The sequence below is a fragment of the Apaloderma vittatum genome, unplaced genomic scaffold (genome assembly GCF_000703405.1).
Source record: "Apaloderma vittatum isolate BGI_N311 unplaced genomic scaffold, ASM70340v1 scaffold6642, whole genome shotgun sequence".
Lineage (NCBI taxonomy): Eukaryota > Metazoa > Chordata > Aves > Trogoniformes > Trogonidae > Apaloderma > Apaloderma vittatum.
Genome location: NW_009701787.1, coordinates 9,032 through 26,196, shown reverse-complemented (window position 1 = coordinate 26,196; position 17,165 = coordinate 9,032). Strand labels below are relative to the sequence as shown.

Here is a 17,165-nt window from a genome sequence, read left to right as displayed (position 1 = left end):
AGGGAAAGAAAAATCAAAACAAAGAGTATCAAACAATTAGAAATGAACACGTTATTCACTTCGACTTCACAGAACAGTTGGCAATGAAAACAGATGAGACACACAGGAAATACCTTCAGTAACAAAGCAAGGTGGTAGTCCTTTGAGATCGTGAAGAAGGAAGCAGGAAGGAGAGCCATAAAGCAAAAGAAGCAGAGTCAAGGTTCATTGAAGCGAAGGTTCATACGCCGTTTAGAAAAATAAGTTTTTCTCGCAGCAAATCACAAGCAGCTGAAGAACCCAAACCAGCATAAACCCCAAGAATGCTAAAAACCAAGTGTGAAGCATAGCCCTTATGCAAAACAATTACAATATTTTATGTAAATCTCTGGATATTGGAAGATATAATTGTTGCCATCTCCAGGATAACTGAAACGTGCTATGAGCTAAGAAAAGTAAAGAACTGCCCACAGCTCTAATGTGGCCCAGGGGAACAGAAGAAATAGTGCACACAAAAAGCATTTGCAGAGGCATCAATCAGTAGTGAGTTTGCCATTACTTTTTCATGACTGAAATTATGTATTTTTCTCGCTTTCATCATGGACAAATCCTTCACCAAGAAGTGACTTCTGAGAGAGAGTCAATCAACTGAATGTTGAAGAGCTTCTTATAATCATTCCCTCCTTTAACAAAGGGGAGAATACAAGACGTTCTAGCCTTTCACTGCGCTTCCTACAATGAATTTAAGAGTCTTCTTCCAACTTTATTTAACATTGCTATGGTCACAGGTTTTAAACAAATACAGGTATACAAATGCTGCTTACCAAAAAGCTCTTAAGGACTTGTTAAAAGTAACACCAAGATTATTAGAGGACACTGGAAAGTGAAAAGCCATTTTCCTGTTACTAATTCAGTAGGCATCAGTCCCTTCTTTTGCAAGGCCTTCTTTAAAAGGACACAAAATGCAGGACTGAAAGAATTTGCTGTGTGTAGCCCTCTGATGTTGCCAGCAAGTGCATTATATTATCAACTTCATAAACAGATGAAAATTCTTCTCAACACTAGGTAAGCCTGTGCTTTGCAGCTATCCCAGAACCTTGCTGTTTTGGTTCTTAGAAACTCGTAAGCATTAAGTTTACCCGCAACTAGTTTCTACAGTTTATGTGCATCAAGGATGACCCTTAGCTTAAATAATTTCCATAAATAGTCTCATGTTTATTCATCCCTTCTCCATCTCTGAGAAGAATTTACGGAGAGTAGTCACATCCCTTATTACCTTTAACATAGCTAAGTTAAAAGAAATTAACCTCTGCTAATCTTCTTCATGCTCTGAAGAATCCAGTGCTTCCACTGGTTTAAAGATTCAAAGATTTGTTACTTTTCCTCTGTAAAGTAATTGTGATTTCTAAAAGTTTGGGTTTGCTGGTTTGTTTTTTGTTTTGTTTTTTTTTTTCTGTTTTTCTTTTTAAAATTTTTTTTTGCTATATGTGCAATGGAATGAGGCAGAGTAAAAGTTTCATTTGAGAACAAAAACCTGTAGATTGCAGATGCAATTGTATGTCAACCACTCGTATATATTTTTAATAATCTGTCCAATAAAGTATAATACTGAAGTTTAATGAATTGTCAAAGCCTGATAAAAGTTCTTTCTGACTAAGAAATATTTCCACTTCGTACAGAATTTTTTGTGAACTAATGAAGTACCTCCTGTCCTGCTGCCCCCGACTCTTGTGTCTCTTGAAGAAAGCTTGGGAAAGGATATGGACACACGTGCCTGAAAAGGTAGAACTACTTTTCCCCCCCATAAAATGCAGTGTGACTAGAAATACTTTACTCCCCTTGGCTGTGAGCCGAGGGACCTCTTAGTGTCCCCGCCAATAAGGGTGTGAGTTGTGCGGAAATCAATACTTAATCTGTTTCAGCCTGATCAAGCAAGCCTTTTAAGAGAGGAACAAGGCTTAGATGCTGGATGCATCTAGGAATCCAGTATCCCAGATTCAATCAAGTGAATGCCAAGAGAAAAGGGATAATCGCTTCCCTCAACCTGCTGCCTGTGCTTGTCACAGCAGCTGATCTCTCCTCGTCTGACCTAAACAGAACCAATTCTGTTTGGTGACTTTTCGTTCTCAGCTCAGTCTCTTCTTAGAGGCTGCACCTTCTGAAGTCAGCAGCATGTTTTTGCAGACAGTGGGGGCTACTGGCAGTGATCACACCTGATGTTTACAGTTACTGCCTGGCACTGGGATGCAGAAAGGCTCTTGCTGATTCTTATTCCTGTAGTGCCCAAGGCCACTGCTGGCTCTTGTGTGCCACACTGGGGGTGCCGGGTAGTGAGAGGGGTCACAAGGAAGTAAAAGGTTGCACCTCTGGGGGGTAATAGACAGGACAGGTGATCAGCAAGAGTCTTCCATTCCATTCTCTATATATTCAGTATAAAACTGAGGAACTGTAGAGGGGTTAACCCTTCCGCTTCAATGGCCAGTGCCTGAGGAGGACTCCGTCAGATCTTCTGCCTTTGATCCCGAATCCAGCTCCCTGTATCCAGCTCCCCTTCGTCCCTGAGCCTGAGGCCTCCCCAGTGCCACCTGCTCTGCGGCATCTGTGGGAATTGATATCGGGGCGGAAGTTGGGCTTGATATCGGGTTTGTATATATTTGTACATATTTAATGAAACAATAAAAAAGAACTGATAAGGAAATAATAATCAAAGCTGTTTTCATTTTCTTTTCCGATCCATAAGTGTCTCTGCCTAATTCCATTTCCCTTCCTGTTCTGGGGAGGGAGAGGGGTTAGGGAGCACCTGGCAGTGTTCAGTGGCCAGCCCAGCCCTAACCCTCAACACCCAAATCTCCAGGATGAGGCAGGCAGCACTGGAATGGTGAGCTGGTAGGTACTGCTCATTAATCCTAATAATGTAGCTTTAGAACTTACTGTGTTGTGGTTCACTAAAAATATAAAACCACTAAATGAGCACTATTATTCCAGTAGTAGACTGGAGTAGCTGAAGTAACAAGAAATCTGCCTGCACAGGTTCACTGCCTCCTACTGTCACACACAATCTCTGAAGTTAAACATTTAATTCCAAACACATTATAGTCATTCTTAATATTAAAGCACCATACTTCCAATTACAACAAGATCAGAATGAGAGTTTACTGTAGAAAACATGAACCTATAAAGCCAGACAATCCAAACAAATCTGCCTACCTGCATCCATGCTGTGTGCACGGACCTTTAAAATTTCTGCTTTCAAAAAGAAAACTTTACATATTGGGCAACATGATAAAGAATTTTTCCATTGTAACGAACAGTTCATAGTCATTCTTGACACAGGTTCTTCAGCAAATGTCAAGGCTTTTCATAGCAGAAGCCACTTCTGACTATCTGTTTTTCTACTATAAAATTAGCGAAATGTATTAGTACCTGGAAAGGCTCCTTTACTCAACTTTAAGATAACACCATTCAGTAACATGCTACTTCTGTCAAAGCTAGCTCACCCTGTTAAATAGCCTGTTTTCTTCTACAGAAAATAAAAAAGCCTCACACTGATATGCAACTCCCCTTAAAGTCACAGACAGACGATGCAAGAGCAACTCATTCCTGCAAAACAGAATATGAGTATTTTCCAAGATTTCTCAAACATTTCTTGGTCTTTGTTGTCCACTTAGCACTACCCAGATCTGGTCTTTGCGCTGCAAAATTAAAGTCTAACTAGAAGGCTAGTGCAACACAAAGTAAAAGCACTATTTGTTAACACACAAGTCAAACATAAAACACCCTACAGAAGTTAAAGTCATCCTGTAAGACAGAATATGCTTCATGGTAAACATCAAAATTAATGTAAAAAGCATTCTGAATTAAGTTTCAAACGTTCCTCCAACCTTCATACTGGAGAGAAGCAAGACTAGAAAAATACAAGAGTTTTACAGCACTATGGTAGGAACACGACACTAATAAACTCTCATTGGAAAGGCACTGATTGCCATTCCATCATTAAAAAAATGCAGGCCATAAAATGGTTAACTTATACACGTTCCTGAAAGCTTTGCATAATATTAAATAGATACAAGAAGACACAGAGCACAACTCTTTCAACATGGCATTTTTCCTCACAATTCTAAGTACTGAGGTTATCAGATATCAGGAGATACTAATACTAGATAAAGAACAACTTTGGAATTTAATACTGATTTCATATGGAAGTTTTATATATAATTTAGAAGTTAGGTATTAGTTGTCCACATTTCACATGAGAAAGGTGACAAGATGATCTTAATACTTTTTTCTTCAGCTGATCGCCAGTAGCTGTTTGAACTTATTTCTGATTATCTGTTTCAAAGCTCTTACCTTCCAGAACAGAATACTACAGTGTCGACAGAAGTGCAAGGTGTCCCCATACTGTTCCTTTATTGGGTAATATTTCTGAAGTGCAAAATACATCAGCTTCCAGTCAATGTGACCTTTCTCTGACAGAATCAAATGCCTACAAAACTGGACATAAAATTAATATATTTCTTTAAAATGCTTAAAGAATTAGTCAGGTAGAAAAAAAAAATGAAACAGAGACAAAAAGGGTAGTTAAATTGAAGATTTATAACTGTAATTCTTTGAAGACAATAATCTGACATCATGCATCTCTGCGTACCACTTAACCGGTAGTCACCAAGCAAACGGTACCACTTCAACCTGCCAAGATGTAAGAATGCATATTTTCACTTCCTCCAGCCTGGAATGTGCAAGGTTTTTAAAGTTTGTCCTGCAGCTCTGATGAGGTAACTTGTATTTTCACAGCTTTAATTTCACCCGATGAAAATTTTCAGTCTGATTTTGTCCTACTGTGTATTACTGTCAGAAAATTAAGAAAGTTCTGGAGGCATTCCTAGATTGCTTTAACGCTTTTTATGAGGAAATGACAGAAAAGTACCACTTCCCTTTTATTCCTAATTTCAGAATCTCAAGCATTTGTTCTATTACGCTTAGCAAAAAATCCAATTTTGGTGTCACTGGACTGTTCATGTATCCTTAAAGTTTTAGCAATGTGTCTGCCTACCTTTTCTGGTAAAGTAAGTTTATTTTAGGTACTATGATGAAAAACACCTTAGAGGTACCCTCTACCACAGTTGTTGGGGATTGTGTAGGTTTAAAAAAAAATAAATCTTATGGTACACATTTTTTAATATAATACAGAAAATAGCCCGATAGTTAACCTAAACTCACAGATATCCCGAATACCACTTTTAGCATGAACGAAGCCCCCCAAAAGAGAACAGTTTCACTACTACTGCACACTCACATTTTTATCTCAGAAAGGGTGAGTTCAAACAGTATAACATATTGCAAAGATAAGGGCCATGTTTATGCAAATAATCAAGTTTATTACCTGCTTTTCTGCAAAATGGTACTGGCAGAGTTTTTTCCACAACTGTCTGTCTTCACTGAGCATGTACAAAGTGGGGGTCACTTGACCCAGAGTGATAATGTCCCAGCCATCAGAGAACCTGTATAAGATGTTATTCAGCATATGGAGAGGCAGATCGCTAAGCGTAAGACCATTGTTGACTTGCTGGAAATAAGAGTTGAAGACTTTTAACTACAAAAACTTGACAGTATCAGGTACAAAATAAGATTCTTACTTTAGAGCTATCGCAGGTCTTAGTTTGTACAAAACCATGGAGAAATATCTGCGATCACTTCTGTGATACTTTGATTACTTGGCTACAGTTGTTCTATAACTGCTGTTCTTGAAAATTTAAATACCTGCAGGTAGAGAAGGAGCTACAGACTGAACTTTTTAACTTAGAGCTTTCCTACTATTTCCTACTGTTAAAATAAACGTATCCTGAATTCTTTATTTAAATTTCAAATAATTTTAAAACACTTCTGTTCTCAGAAATTAAGAGTATACACTCTTAAGAATAATATATTCAATTCCACCTCCAAGAGACGTGTACTAAAGCTGTAACTATAATAGAGATATGAACCAATTACTTGTAATTTGTAAGATAACTACAGTTCCTCTATTTTGAGAGGCAGAAAGCCAGAGGCAGAAGAAAGCAGGTTCATTTCTGAAGTCCTGAGACAATTCCCCTCATGTGTAAAAGAGGAATTCTGCAGGGGGTGACACATCTGAGCACTCAAAGTTTTCCCCAAGAGTCTGCAGCTATGCTGAACCTCATCTGTAATGGGGTAAAAACTACAGCACAGCTCCTGACTTAACCTGGAGCCTCTTCTGCCGGGTGTCACAAAGCCCAGCATGCCAGAGGCGCCGGAGGGAGCCTGGGCAACCACCGGCCCCACCAAGCACAGCTGTTCAGGCAGTGCTGGCAGTGCAGCAGCTGCGCCCGAGCAGCCTTTCACTTATTTCACAGATTATTACACAGTTTATTTCACAGTTTATTTCACAGCCATTCATCTCACTTAGAGGCTAGACTTTGCATTGGGTCACCTGCTACAAACACCTCTGGGATCATGGTTCTGTTCGGGAATATGGGAGTGTTACAGATGCAAGATTTCTCATTGGTTACTTCGACCAACATAAACCAGCTCAGATGGAAGCGCTACGCTGGGAAGGAAAACGCAGCAACTGCAGTGTCTCAAAACTGTCTGTGCTGTGGCTGCCTGGCATAGGAAAACTGCCAAGACTGGGCTCCCCATTTCTCCTTTCTATTCCAAAATGAGCCGTTTTACTCGGATACCCAGCACTCAAAGCAACGACAACTTCAAAATTTCATAGCTGAAAGCAAACAGATGAAACAGTTGCACGACTTTACTGTGAGTAATATCTTGCAGCATTTCTTCCTCCAGGAGTCATCCAGACTGGTTAAAAAAGTGCCTACTTATTCACCAGAAGTTATGGATGTGGAACAGTGCACACCACATGCCTTCAACACAGTCTCATGATCAGAATCCAGATGCTCAAGTCATTATCCTTTTTTTATAATTTTTACAAAAAGCAACTGTGCTAATGAGTAAAGATGTAAAATTGCTACTGCGATATTTTATATCTGTTTTCTTGATCCACCTCTAAAATTCCTTTCAGATTTTTACTTAAGCATCTACTTGCAGAACGTTTACTTTGGAATAAAAATTGGTATTTTTTTCCTTCTTTATCTAACAATCTAGAGACAAACATTTTGAAATTTATTTGGGTGAGAAAAACAATTACATTAATACATCTCTGCCACAAATCAGCAGTACAGGCACTGTCCCATCCCTTATCAGGAAAGAGCTTCTAAAACATCAGAAAATTAAGTGGATTTCATTTCATTAATTTCATACTCTCTAAAAAAAATAACCAACAAACCAATTAAAACTGTTTAAGATGTATTTGAAACTATTATTCATTTACAAATCATAAATCCACGTTCAGTATAATTTCCCTCCCTCAATTATTTTTTTGAGCATGAATAACATACCTTGTTCATCTGAAGGTTTTTCAGTTGCTGTTGCCACAGAAGGATAGTTTCTAATCGGCAAATCCAAATATTAATGTTCCCTACCAGCACAGATTTTCCAACTCCCCTAATCAGTATACAGAGAGTAGAACTCAGATCCTGTAGAAGATCTTTGATTAGTCGTGGATTATACTGGTCTTCCATGACTGGAAAACAAACCAAACAAAATACACTTTTCTAGATGAACTAATTATAACTCAACTGTCTGTGCAGATAGCTACTGCAATTCCCAGCCATGACATTTCTTAATGCTGTTCCGTAAGTGCAAGATCAATAATTAACCATTTCACAGGCAAATCTGATGTAGTGTTTTGTCCTATGCATGTAATAAACCTAATGCTGAACAACTAGTTATAAAAGTGACTTCTGTTCAAAACCGACAGTACTACATCTCCATTTAGTATGGTTACTAGATTTTTTTCAGCACTTTGTAAGAGCTTTTCTGAAAACAAACAACAAAGAAAAGCAGCTATGTACTTCAAATCTCAGTACATCACACTAACTGAATAACCAACATGTTACTAATCTAAAAGCTTTCACTTTTCATGAAGAGTATAATTTAATAGCAACCAACAGTTTCTGAGTAGAATCTAATTGTCATTTAACTTCACCAATCTGTTTCAACAGACATGATTCAACAATCAAGAGAAAAAAATCTTATTGCAAGTGTGGGATGGGAAGTATGAAACCCTTCTGTAATTAAATATGCTATTGCTTTCTCTTACAATGTAAAAATAGTAATAATGCTAAGAAAAAAAACAAACCAAAAACTGATAGCTTAGCCTCAGTGATTAAATATGAACAAGCAGATTATAAAGCCCCAGGTCTTACCCTTCCGCACAATTTTGTCCAAGATGTTAAAGTAGTTCTTCTGTGCTGCACCACTCAATGAGGTTAACTGGGATTTTGCAATTAGCTGCAAAAGCTAGGACAAAGAATTAAAACTCAGAAGAATCACACAAGTAAAAGATGGCTTCAAATACTCTTTCAGTGCACACGTTCATCTACAACAGTCTAGAGCACTGCAACTGTACTTTGTGAAAACATAACTACAGACTTCAGAAAATGAATGAAGACCAATGTGGAAAGCTTCAGGCGTTCCCACCAGCATCAACTCATGAAGAGATGTACATTTTCAAAATACTGTACAAATACTAGTATGACATACGGTATTTACGAGCTGTAATGAAGCAGTGGAAGGAGTCTGTTTTGGAGGCTCACAAGTAGAAATGCGGTCTTTGATGTGGCTAGGTCCTAAATCTCCCGACAAATCTGATGGTCAGGAACATCACTCTGAACTGGTACCAACTACCAGGCTTCCAATATCAAAGTGAAAGTATCATACTGGCCAAACCCAGGTGTGATGCGACTTAGTGCCCTACTTTTTGCTCAGGAAGAGGAAATGCTGCATTTTACCTAAACTAGGGGGAGGAATAAAAATAATTTAAAAATCTGTATTAGTCCCACATTCAGGTCTCTGGCAGAAGAAACTACAGTAATCTAGTAAGGAACAGTAGACATACTGTAGTAGTAACTTTCGCTTAACTACATAATAAACATCTCCTAGCTGTCCACACGTTTTTCTCTGGAACCGTGAGCAGGACAGTGGTGAGAACAGTGGGAATGATCCACGGGAAAGCAGCCTGCATAGCTGAAGTTCTTGCTGCACATGAATGCCACCAAGCCACAGCTCCCAGAGGCAGCCGTTGCTCCATTCCAACACCTTTGCTTTTACATTTTAGATTCAGTTTTGTAGCTGATCAAGGACCGTTGCCTCTTTCAGCAAAAAATGGCCTCTTAGTACGAAATGTAAGAGACTTTGACGCTATGACAGTACCGCAGTGCTCAGAAGCGTGGTACTGAGCCTTCCTAGCACAGTTCCTAACGCTGAGTTCAGAACAAGTGTTCTCAATACATCCGAGAGGGCAAGCGGGCTGCAGAAACCAGCATCCCCTGCCGAGTGCTCGAAACACGAACCTGCAAAGCCGTGCTTGGTAGAGCAGCATCAACTACTGGCACAGAGGGCGAACAAAGACTAAGCCTGCCAAAAGTTATTTTGTATCTTCACTTCTAAAATACTGATTTCATACCACATGCAACATTATTTTTTCCTTTGGAGGAAGAGAGAATATACCTGTTCTCTCTCTGATTTAATAATGATCCTTCTGACTTCTCACATGATCCCTGACAAAATTATGTGCTAGGAAAGGAGGAAATAATTCTGATGTATTTAAATACAAGCAATCTACTTATCCAGTTTTTGAGACTACACATCAAGTCTTCTTTCTTGGCATTTTCAAAGCCTTTTAGTTTGATTAATAATTTAGAGAATATCTAGGCATCTCTGGCAATTTACCAGTTCAGGCAAGTATGTACATTACTCTTGATTAATTTTTTAAAAAAATAAATTATGTCACTCAGACTAAAGACCAATCCAAGAAACAAATTCCACCTCGCCGATTTTAATGAAGATTCCAGTTTCAGTGAAGGTTAATATGCAAGGATTAATAAAATTTTAGCAATTGCACAAGTACAGGGACCTGGCATGAGTTCAGTCTTGCCAATATGTGCATTGCCATGGCATATGTTGTGTACTAGAGATTATAACTTTGAATGAATCAACTGTTTATTCAAAAAGAAACATTTTGTAAAAAAGATCACCAACATCAAAATTAACATATCAGACATTTAACAGCTAAGAAATTATTATTATACTATAGCACAATCAACTATATAGCGAAACAGCTGATCCTACTTCCTCCCCCCACTGCCCAACCTAAAAGGGTCCTGGGCATATTAACTTCTCATAATGATTGGGAGGCTTTTAGTAGGTTGGAGAATCAAAATGGATCAGCTTCGCAGTCTGAGATCAAAGAAGTGCTAACAAGTAGGGCTTGATATTTAAAAAAAAAAAAAGTATTCTTGATTTACATCTTGCTATCTTAAATGCACCGAGCAAAACATCACACATAAAAGTTGTCATCATTGTGTTCGTGCATAACTAGGAATAACTCTCTGAGGAGAAGAAACAGGAGCTGCTGCACTGCATCAAATGAGATCTACACAGAACATGTTCACCACCAGAAAGGGCAGGGAAGTGAATGAGAACTCCAGTGAAGCAGACAGGCAGGGGATGACCTGCTTCTTACATTAGGTCTCAGCTGCATACTGGCTTAAAAACCTGACAGAGCAGATTAACCATCCCTTCAAAGAAATCTGTTGCAACTTCACACGTTACTGACATCCACACAGGTGTTTTGTTAGATACACCACTGGAAATGCTTCTCAAGTCAACAAGTTCTACAGATACAGCTGTCAGTTATATAAATCATGTTTATTAGCAGCTGAGTAACTTTTAAGGTTTTAGATGTACAGTTTCTGTAACTGTTGATAGAAGTCAGTTTGCCTCCACCACCTCAGAGGAATTAATAAAAATATTTAAATAATTTTTTATCATTGTAAAACAATTCTTCAGTTTTAAAACTTTCAAATAAATTCTAAAATGTTCAAATAATTTTGGAAGTCTACCTGCTGTTCTAAATCCACCCTGATTTCTAATTTCCCACATCTCCTGTTTTTCTGAAAGTATAATACACTGTCTCAGCTTCACAAGGATGGGCAGAATGTGTTTTCTCTCCAAATACTCGTGGTAAGGGTGTTCTCCTGGTATGTTTATTTAATTTTGATTTGTGTCTTTTTAAGCTCTAGATGCATTCCAACCATTACCGTTCACAAATACCAAGAACAGCCTCACCACTGAACTGAACTTTTATCCTGATATGTCTCACACGCTGAGCTTCTCTAGGAGTTGAGACATGGACTTTACTACCTCAAGTTAGATGGTAAAAAAAAAAACTGGGACTAGAGAAAGATCAGTATCTCCCAGAACAGGTATTTCCAAGTGAGCAGCTAGTTAGGCAACGGGGAAATTAAAACATAGTATTATGCGGATCCCTAAATATGAGTTAGATCATTTTGGAAAACAGGCAGATAACACTGTTGGCCAGAAGTTAGAGGTTCCATGCACTTAATTCTCAACTTGAGACTAGACCTGACTCAGAGAAGCTGACACAGTGAGAATGGGACTTTCCAAGGAATCATGAGATCAGTATATCATAATTGTTTTTACAAACTTTGTGGCACTGTGTTACTTGTAAAAGACAACTTGCAATAAATCTCATTTCTGGAAGACACATGAAAGAAAAAAGAAAAAGGAAGACTGAAAAAGATTGAGTCTCAAGTTTCAAGGGATGTTAACAGAGGTAAATGCACATATATCTTGTCCTAGATAGAAAAAAAACCACGTAACGCGTCACAAGGCTGTGAAAAAGCCGCAGATGAAACAGAAATTGCAGATTATTTACACAAATGTTCTTCTGAAAATTGCTATTTTAAGCATATTTAAGATGTAGTAAAGTATATTTAAGATGCATTACACTTTGCTATTTTTAGTTGCATAGGGATTATTTTGCCTTTAAAGAGAGTTTGCTACCCAGACTGAAGAATAACTGAAGCTACCATCAGTGTTTCCCTGCAAATACAGAGCACACTAGCTATTGCCATCCTCCTCGAGCTATAGTCTTTCGCAGAGCAATATAACGAGTTTTGGCCAATGAAAAATTGCTCAGTTTGAAGTTGCTTCATGCAGTATAAATTACAAATGAACTGAGTATTTATACAGTCACAAGTCATCAGCTGATCCGTGCAAAATTATTTCTTTTGTACACACAGGCACATGAGCAAACACATTTTTTAACTATGCATATCAAATAAAGAGCTTACTTTGACCACGTAATTGAACCTTCTGATGTCCTGAATTGCGCTTGAAAAGTCTAAGCGGTTAAAAGCTTCTCCCAGAGTGCAATAGCCGTGTCTCTGAGAAGAAGAACAAACACACTTTAAATGGAAAGTAACAAAGACAAAGTTGAGGAAATTACTCAGAAAAGCACTCTGCTGTACAACTGATGCTTATGTATACCACACTCTCTGGAAATATAATGTATCTGGACTGAAGATTTATTTGATTTCCTGTAGAACAAATGAAGCCAGATGATGCTATTTGGAACTAACAGGTACACAGACAACACTAGTTGACAGCGAGGGCTTTAAATTGGTAAGAATCATGTACTCTCTAATCACTGGTATTTGAGCGCTCTTGGAATCTACCCCATTATTGCCTGGGCACAACACTGGCACTTCCTCATGGCTGTCACACTCCTCGTTTGCCTCAGCACTGGGTACAGCTCATTCATACAGCAGCCCCAGCTTACAACCATAAGCATTAATTGGCTACGGTTATGTTCACAACCGGAAAGAGCAAGTTTGAGACTTTTAGAGAACAATCTAAGTACCTAAATCTATCATATGTTAAGATAAGACTGGAAGAGGGCAATGAATTTGGTGAAAGGCTTGTAACACCCTTCACCTGTCGAAGGACAGCCTCCAGGTCCTTAGCCTGCAAGGTGAAGTCTTTCAGGATCAACTCTGCATAAGCTCTCTCCATAACACCAAGCTCTTCCTCAGAGCAGAGCTCCTTATGGTCTCTCTCAGCTCTCAAATGCAAAGCCAACTTTTTGCCACATGTCCTCTTTGTAAAGTTTAAAGCCAAGTTTTACTTATTTATATTCAAATTTACATCGGGTAGCTGCTTGCAGATACCTTCTTTGGAGGAATTACTCTGGTTTTGCAAATGCTTTCAATTTTAGGTCAAAGATACACAGTACAGACAGAGACAGATAGGCTTGGAGAAGCAGTGGAGAACTGTATGTCCAACCTTGCAAGTTCCCACACCTCTGTCACAACGGTCCACGGAGCTGCCTTTGTTTCACCACGTGCAGGTATACTATACTGCCAATTAAGAGAGTTGAATAAAGCCCCCAAGATCACATGGCACAAATGCATATTTTTTTTAATACACTACTTGTTGATTAGGCAGCACAAAGATTGAAAGAGTCAACCACAGCATGCAGGACTTACTTCCTTGGTGCTTTCTTTATGAACATAAATCCACTTTTCACGATAAAAACCTAAAATAAAAATCAAAATATAAACATTTCTAGGCCTTCCCTTTAGGTAATGTCTTCTCAAAGGAAACTGAACAAAACAGACCATCCTCAATAAAACACTCGCTAAGACAGGAGAGATGGTAAAATAGTTTTAATGAAGGAAGTTTATAAAGGCTGAAAAGTTATATACTTTTTTTAAAAAAAAAGGAAAATTAATCTTAGAAATCAAACACAAGAGAGGGCACACAACTGGCAGATGTCCCACAATTTTGTAGACTGTGTACCCACAACAGTCAATTTCTCCTAACCGCCCCCCCCACCCTGATCTTTCTTAATCCAACCAGCTCCTTAACACTTAACACAGGCCAGTACAAATGAGCAACCTTTTTGTTCCTGACCACTCTGCCCCTCCATTTCCTTTTGTAAAGGTGTCTGCTTCACATCCACTTTGTTCAGCTGGTTGTAGAATACTGCAAGGAAGCCAATTACACAAGACTAACAAAGGCAACTAGGCAGACCTTCAGCTTTCAGAAGTCCAGTGTGTTGTCAACTGAAATAATCTTTTGAAATACTTGAAGCTCAGAGAAACCTGGGGAAACTTGCAGCTTTCTGCAACATCACCTATGTTACAGTCTTGGGAATATACAAATAATCAAGATAATTTCAAGATCAAAGGATTAGAAAGACCAAAGAACTGCTAATCAGCTTAGCTTTTTTTACCAACTCTTACCAAATCCTCTACTTCAGCAAATTTACTTGCTGTCATATGCATTTGTAGTCCAAAGTAGAGCTGATCTTTAAAAAATGAGAACTGACAGCATATCTTTCATTTACTTTTTTTTAAAAGTGATTTTTCTTCATGAAATTCTATACTGATAAAGTCTTTATGATGAGCTCTAAGTATTACAATAAAACATATTTATTATGAACTGATTCTGGAGTTGTATCAGAATGTGAATTGTGCAAAAATAAAACATCTGCTTTGGTAAGCAGAAGCTTCCATAAGCACCCAGAAGAATTTAATCTAAAACTAGTCCAGCGATTACTATCAGAACACATTTAATATTCAGGATTTACTATTCTTAAATGAACTACTGTTGGAGCTTTCAAAAAAAACCAACCAAACAAAACCCCACAACAGATTATCAATGCCAAGTTCAAGTAAGATACATGGTTTCTGATACCAGAATTTACCGACAATACAGACGTAAACATAATTCAGAAACTTACTCTATACATGAATATAAATGTGTGGCTATTATAAAATTTTGCTGAACCTACAAGAGTCTAAAATAAATGAAAAAACCATCCTTACATTGTGAATCTGTATTATTCCTAAAATGATCTTTTTTCCTTTTCTTGGCTGCAAACTCACAATCTTCAGTACCGTATATTTCTTCATCCTCACCATCACCAGTTATGATGCTGAAATAAAAACATTTAATTAGAATGACAGTGATTAAATATTTAAGATACATACATCCTATAACTCTCTGCATTGAAGACTGCCAGCTGGAAAAAAAAAAAATCCTATTTTTAAGGATTTTCCTCCACTTGATGACCTATGGCAAGACATATCTTAATAGAGAAGCTGTCTTGTTCTTTTCTTCTCAGTGAGGTCAAGTTTTCTGTCAAAGTGATTAAACACAAAAAAGCATTTTCCTGACAGGTATTTTGTAAGTCATTATTGACATTTAGGAAAGACTACCAAGGAGACAGTACTAGCTGGATAACTGGGTGCTGCAAAGCTCTGGTGTACAAAAATTCACTATTTGGAACGGACCAGGCCTTTAAAAAACACCAGTGCACACACTTAAAAGCCAATGCAGAATTACTGCACATCTTGGCATAGGCAGAAAGCCAGCAAAAAAAGACGCCTCCCTTAATACTTCAACTTTAGGGCAAAGAAAGTCCTCCTTTTAACAGATGCCTGAAGCACAACAATGTACATAATGCAAGTGTCTCAGTAGGGTTTTACCAATCAAGAACCATGTGGTCTATTCTCCTTTCTCCCAAAGAGACTTGACTATACCTGTGTCACTTCTGACAGTTAACTATGTAACCTAACACTTAGAACTATATAGAATAATTACATATATACTGTATATATAGATAGTGTGAGTAGGTATAGATATAAAAAAGAATATAAAAAGAAACTGTTAAAAAAGTTTTGTGGGATAAACTAACCATTCTAAAATTCATGTACATTTTAAAACTGTCTGTGCTACACAAAGTCTACAGTTTTCATAAAATTTTGCTTCCCATTTTTGCAGATAACCAGCAATACAGATAAGAATGGGTGTTCATTTTTCTAGCACTGAGAAGGAAGATATTTTAAATGAAGGCCACAGTCTTGCACAGATAACCAGAATAACTAAGGATACCCGGTAGTGAAGTTTAACTGTAGGACAATTTTACTTCCCCATTATTACTCTTTGACAGGAAAGCTGTACACAAAACTCCACCCATTCATTACCATTTTTTTTATCTGAACTTGTTGATGAATCTATTTGTTAATGTCAGTTTGAACTTCAAGTTGCACCAGCAACAGCTGAACACTGTAAAACTGAAGGATACCAGTTTTTTCAAAATAACCCGTATTTGGGCATTAAGTTGCCAAAATCAAATTACATTAGTCTATTGCTACCAATTTATACAGTTAAAATTCTCAGGTTTGAACCATCTGTTAAGGAGGATGAATAAAAAACAATGTAGAAAAGATGTTTTTCTAATTGCTCTCATCAGTATACACTAGCTCAGCTTGAAGATACACAAGTTGAGAAGACTCAGAAATAGAAAGCTGTTTTCATCTGAGGTTTAAATGCTGAAAAAACCCCAACCCTAACACACTTCTGCATTCAGAGTTCAATTCAAGGTAAGGGCCTTAGTTCATATCTTACCATTTGTAAAGCAGAGGATAAAACCTCAACAACTTCAATATTCTATGCAACATTGCCAAATATAATATCTGGTCAAACAGCAAAAGAGTTTAGAGAAAAGGAACTGTCAACTGACAAAAGCAGAACATCAACACTGATAAATTACTTTCATTATGTAACCTTCCAGTCCATCAGGTTTTTTACCAAAACGATAAAGAAAATAATGTCTTAAGCTCAATAAAATGAATTACAGTTTAGCATATTGACTTCATTGCCACATCACGTGAGAAGTTACTGCAGAATCTGAAAAGCTGCTGCAGAATCAGAAATAGAGCCCAAAGGTCCCAGACCTGGCTTTATCATCCAAAAAACACATATAAGACATATAACACATATAGAGAGATACAGCCTGACACTTCCCAACACAATTTAGGCAGAACACAAACACGCCCCTTCCCATTGACCTAGTGCAAGGAGGAGAGGAGGGGAGGCAGCATTCCAGAAGGTCTGATTCAGAAGAGGAAAGTTAATCTGGCAGGATTCCTTCTTTTGTTGCTGCAGAGGAAGTGTCCATGGAAAGCAATTTAGATCAGCAAGGTACCTGAAGTCATTTAAAGCTCACCCCTGCCCCCCCAATAATATGCACTTCCTCAAGCATCAAATAAACAAGCAAAGCAGCTGGAGGACAGTCAGTTAATACAAGGAGTTGCAAAGATGAACACCTCTGTCTGTCACTGAAATCTGCCTCTGACATTCCTGGAATTCTTCATGTAGTTTTAGAGAGAAGACTGTCGTCCCTGAGTATCTTCCGTATGAGGCTTTCTTTCCTGTGTTCTGCCCCACTGTGT

The 17,165-nt window shown here is 38.0% G+C and overlaps 1 protein-coding gene across 4 annotated transcripts in view; it reads right to left on the bottom strand.

Moving 5' to 3' along the window:
• Window positions 1–17,165, bottom strand: part of FBXO25 (F-box protein 25) — a 25,078-nt gene that overhangs the window by 2,653 nt on the left and 5,260 nt on the right. The window contains exons 2-9 of one of the 4 annotated variants that reach the window (XM_009879270.1): window positions 14,754–14,863; window positions 13,410–13,459; window positions 12,216–12,308; window positions 8,265–8,358; window positions 7,395–7,579; window positions 5,360–5,542; window positions 4,327–4,470; window positions 114–140 (exon numbers count right to left, since the gene is read on the bottom strand). In XM_009879270.1, the coding sequence (XP_009877572.1) occupies window positions 114–140; window positions 4,327–4,470; window positions 5,360–5,542; window positions 7,395–7,579; window positions 8,265–8,358; window positions 12,216–12,308; window positions 13,410–13,459; window positions 14,754–14,863 (886 nt within the window). Of the gene's footprint in view, window positions 1–113; window positions 141–4,326; window positions 4,471–5,359; window positions 5,543–7,394; window positions 7,580–8,264; window positions 8,359–12,215; window positions 12,309–13,409; window positions 13,460–14,753; window positions 14,864–17,165 lie in introns of those variants that run through there. The other 3 variants (XM_009879271.1, XM_009879272.1, XM_009879273.1) reach the window with 3 other exon arrangements.